This window comes from Lutra lutra, chromosome X, assembly GCF_902655055.1.
Source record: "Lutra lutra chromosome X, mLutLut1.2, whole genome shotgun sequence".
NCBI lineage: Eukaryota > Metazoa > Chordata > Mammalia > Carnivora > Mustelidae > Lutra > Lutra lutra.
In genome coordinates this window covers 42,181,544-42,186,114 of record NC_062296.1, presented here as the reverse complement: position 1 = coordinate 42,186,114, position 4,571 = coordinate 42,181,544, and the positions used below count along the sequence as shown (strand labels likewise).

At 47.5% G+C, this 4,571-nt stretch overlaps 1 protein-coding gene across 1 annotated transcript; it reads left to right on the top strand.

Annotated features, from left to right (window-relative positions):
• Positions 1 to 332: 332 nt before the first annotated feature.
• BEX4 (brain expressed X-linked 4) lies at positions 333 to 1,913 on the top strand. Its single transcript, XM_047716810.1, has 3 exons — positions 333 to 485; positions 856 to 933; positions 1,318 to 1,913. Exon 3 carries the CDS (start codon positions 1,323 to 1,325, stop codon positions 1,683 to 1,685), a length of 363 nt encoding a protein of 120 aa, XP_047572766.1. The 5' UTR covers positions 333 to 485; positions 856 to 933; positions 1,318 to 1,322; the 3' UTR covers positions 1,686 to 1,913.
• The last annotated feature ends 2,658 nt before the right edge of the window (positions 1,914 to 4,571 follow it).

Here is a 4,571-nt window from a genome sequence, read left to right as displayed (position 1 = left end):
AGCCCAGTCAGGTGCTGTTAAGAAGGACCCGGCTCGGGAATCCTAGGTGGTTCAGTCCCTTTAGCGTCTGCCTTGGCTCAGGTCATGATCCCAGGGTCCTGGGATCCAGTTTCGCATGGGACTCCTTGCTCTGCGAGGAGCCTGCTTCTCCCTCTGCCTGCAGCTCCCCCTGCTTGGGCTCTTTTTTTTTTTTTTTCCCCCCTCTGGCAAATAAATGAATAAAATAAAAAGGACCCAACAGCAGAGGAGAGCTGCGCGGGCCAACTGGCTGTGCGCCACCCGGCGGGCGGAACCCGGCACGGAATGGGGGCGGTGCCACTCGCGGTGACGAAGGCCTCACGTGAGCCGCCAACGCTGACTCGCGCGCCTAGCTGTAGCGTCAGAGCCGGCTTTAGCTCGCTCACTTCTCGGTGTCTACACCCGGTGGCCGTGCTGGCGTGCGGGCCAGAAGCGGTCCCGAAGAGTCAGACGCGGAGGGGAAGTAGGTAAGGGACCGGGAGGAGGGGGAGCGTTCCCTGGTCTGAGTGTGGGAGAGCCCACGCGGCCCGCCGAGCCCTGCTGGGGGGCCGGTGCCCCGGAGCGAAGCGGCGCAAGGACCGCAGCGCTCACGCCGCCCCGCAGCCCGCGTTTGGCCGCAGAAAACTGTAGGCCGAGGGTTGGACGCCGGTGAGGCGACGACCCTTCGGAAACACCTGCCTCTTGCACCCCCGCCCCGCCCCCGTCCTTCTTGGTGTAGAAAACGGTGGTCAGCACTGGGGATGGGGTGGCGGGTCCGGGCGGAGCTGGGTAGCGTCGGGTCCGCGGGGAGCGCTCGGCTGCAGCAGCCCCCGCTGCCCCCACCCCGGCCCTCTGCAGGTGTGCAGGTCTAAGTGTCGCGGCGGCGCACTCTTCGGGAGAATCGGGAGGAGGAGGAGACTGCAAGGATAGGCCCAGGTCGGTGCCGGGGACAGTGTGGGGAGCGGGGGGAACGTATGGAAAGCCCTGAGACCCCAGATCCCCTCCTCCCCCGCGCCCTCCCGCCCAGCCCGTCCTCCATCTTGATGCCTTGTAGAGGCCTGGGCAGGGATCCGCAGGGAAAATGGTGGGCCTTGGTGGGGAGTGGGGGAGGAGCGACAGGGAGGGAGCGGGGGAGTGCTCGGACCGGGGTCCCCCTGAAGAGTGCAAGAAGCCTCCGGTGGAAGAGTAAAATTTTAAAAAAGCCTTTGAAATCCAGGGCTCTGAATTTTGAAAGGTGCGTAGTAGGGCCTCTGTCCTCGGTGCTGATCGTCCCACCCCCACCCCACATAATGGCGCCTTTTCTGGTTTCTTAATTCCTAGGAGCAATGGCGTCCAAACAGAAACCAGCGGTGAAAAATGTCAATATGGAAAATGCCCAGCAGGAAAACGAAGGAGAGGAACAGGGCCCCGTGCAGAATGAAGAGGAATCACGCAATTCGAAAGGGGGTGAAGGCCAGAAGCATGGAAGAAATGTCAGGCTGGGGCGAATAAGACGACTTGTCCCTAATTTTCGGTGGGCCATACCTAGCAGGCATACTGATCACAATGAAGTGGGAGGTGAGGAGGAAAAGTTTGTAGGGCAGATGATGGAGGTCAAGAGAAAGACTAAGGAGCAGCAAATGAGACATCATAAGCGCTTTCAGACTCCTGAACCTGATAATCATTATGACTTTTGCCTTATACCTTGAAACCTAAGGTTTTCTCCAAGGTTGTTAATGTGGCCTCGGCTCTACAAGCTTGTAGTTTTGTGATTTACTTTTTCTGTAAAGCTTTTGGTGTTTCCACTTACCAGTTTGTAATTAAATATTGTTTTGTCTCAAGTGTAAAATTTTCTGCCCTGTAGGGCAATTTCACTCAGTTTTAGGAAAAACTATTCCTTTCATAAAGTGAAATTAATAAAGCAGTTTAAAAAGCAATCTTCCACTTTCACCCTAGTTTTTATTTTTTAATATTTCTTTCCTCTTCTAGCTACCTGGACTCAAGATCTCTAGTCTTTGTTTTCTCTTATTGTTGTTCTCATCCCATGAGCAAGGATAACTCATAACTCAACATTTGATATCATTTTAAGAATGTATGCCCTACTGTTTTTCAAGGAGTATGAGTCCACCACCAGCATAAAAACACCTTGGGAAGGGGGCTTTTTAAGAATGTAAAACATCCAGCTTCTATCCTCCAGACCCACAGATGGGCACTCCAGAATCTCCATTTTTAACAAACTTTCCAGGTAAATCTAATGTACACCTTTAATCTGAGACCACTGTTTTATGTATGTATGTATATGTCTGGATAAAAAAAAATGTGAGGGGGTGTATGCACCCCACACATTGTGATGGAATATTACTCAGCCATGAAAAAGAATGAAATGTTGGGGCACCTGGGTGGCTCAAGTTGGTTGGGCATCTGCCTTTGGCTCAGGTCATGATCCCAGATTTCTGGGATCAAACCCCAAGTGGGGCTCCCCACTCAGCAAGGAACCTGCTTTTCCCTCTCCCCTGTTTGTGCTCTCTCTCTAATAAAACCTTTTTTAAAAAAAGAAAAGAATGAAATCTTGCCATTTGCAATGACATGGATGGAACTAGAGGTTTTATGCTAAGTAAAATAAATCAGAAAAAGACATACCATATGACTTCACTCATATGTAGAATTTAAGGAACAAAACATGAACATACAGGAAGGGAAGGAAAAGATGAAAACAGAGGGAGGCAAAACCATAAGATTCCTTACTCTAGGGAATAAACTGAGGGTTGCTGGAGGGGAGGTGGGTGGGAGGATGGGCTAACTGGGTGATAAGCATTAAGGAGGGCACTTGATGGAATGAGCCCTAGGTGGTGTACACAAGTGATAAGTCACTGAATTCTACATCTGAAATTAATAATAATAATATATGTTAATTAAGTTGAATTTAAGTAAAAATTATTTTAAAAAATAACAAATTTTAAAAATCACTTCCTCAAACTTTGTTTCACAGATGAGGAAACTAGGTAGGAAAATGGTTTTCCCAAGGTCACATAGCCAGTTCGTGATAGAGGGGGGACCACAGTTCCTGGTTCAGGGTGCTTATCTCCTTACCACATCCCCTCCACAAGGCATGATTTGGAAATATGTGTGTACTGATTGCCAGTGGTGTACATTAACAAAATCACTGTTTATTTCTTGTTCACACCTCAGTCATCAGAATCCCCGCATGTTTAATTGGCAAACATTTAAGGAGAGCCCTGTGTCCCTTATAATATTTTGGAGCTGGAATGATCATTCAGCTTCTGTCTAGAGGAAGGGGATGATGGAGAGTCTGATCTGGAAATGCAAGGTGGTGAACCCACAGGCACTTCATAAAGGCTAGCTGATTGAGTGCTGTTCATGAATGGCCTTTTGGTCCTTCTGAAAATCAATACTATACATCTCCATACACCAATCCCAGATTTCCCAAGGTAGCCCCAATTTTTAAAAATCTGTGGGTGGGAAGTGAGATCAGAACTTGACTGGTGGAAGGAGAACTGATGGAAGCCTCCTCATCAGGGTTCTTTGGGGGTGGTGGGAGATGAGGACAGATTTTCCAAAAGAAGTAATGTTGGGGTTCAGAATAAGATTTTTTGAAGAACTGAAATAAATCCCCTCTCCATGGTGTTTCTGAGGGTGTGGGATGATGAAGTCAGAACTTTCTGAAAGTGGCAAATGTCTGGGAACAAGGTCACAATGTGATTGGTTGAAGAACCAAATTAAGACCCCTCTCCTGGGAGTTTCTCTAATGGTGGGGTATGAGTACAGAACTCTCTACAAGCAGTAAAGTTTTGGGGCCATGATCAGAACATGATTGAAGACAAACAAGGAAGCACACTTTCCTGGATGTTTCAGCAGAGGTGGAGGGGTGAGAACAGAACTTTCTGGAGAAAGTAATAGCCAGGAGGAAAAGTAAGTCATGGAATTAGAAAGTGATTGAAGGAGAACTCAGTTACTTTTTTTTTTTTAAGATTTTATCTATTTATTTGTCAGAGAGAGAGAGAGCAAGCAGGGGGAGCGGCAAGAAGAGGAAGAAGCAGGCTTCCCCCTGAGTAAGGAGCCCGATGCAGGCTGATCCCAGGACCATGGGATCATGACCTGAGCTGAAGGCAGATGCTTAACCAATTGAGCCACCCAGGCATCCCGAGAACTGAGTTATTTTAGTGAACAAGTCCATTAACTTAACACATCCCATTGGAGGGTCAGTCTAGGTGTGCAGTACATTCTGACTTTTTAAGGTGATGATGGAGATCTATTAGTTGGAAATGTCCCTAAAGAGGCTGGCAAGAAAAATAAAAGAAATATAGAAACAAAAGAATCAACCAGGAACAACAAAAAGGATTAATGCATTCATCCTTATCAGTCATTTATGTGTTCATGTTTGTTTAGTTTCTCAAGGAAAATGTGTATGTTTTCATAGATTTTGAAGTAAGGTTTGCGATAGAAGCCTAGTAATTAAAAAGAGAAAGAGGAGATCTATAAGAAGAGACATTCAGAAGCATATGTGGTCACCCTCAAGTAATAGAAAACAAGATATCACTGAAGGAATCTTTAAAGAGGCCAGGAAGGAAAAAAAA

Coding starts and splice junctions, on each gene's coding strand:
- BEX4 (XM_047716810.1), top strand. CDS start 1,323: ATGGCGTCCAAACAGAAACCAGCGGTGAAAAATGTCAATATGGAAAAT.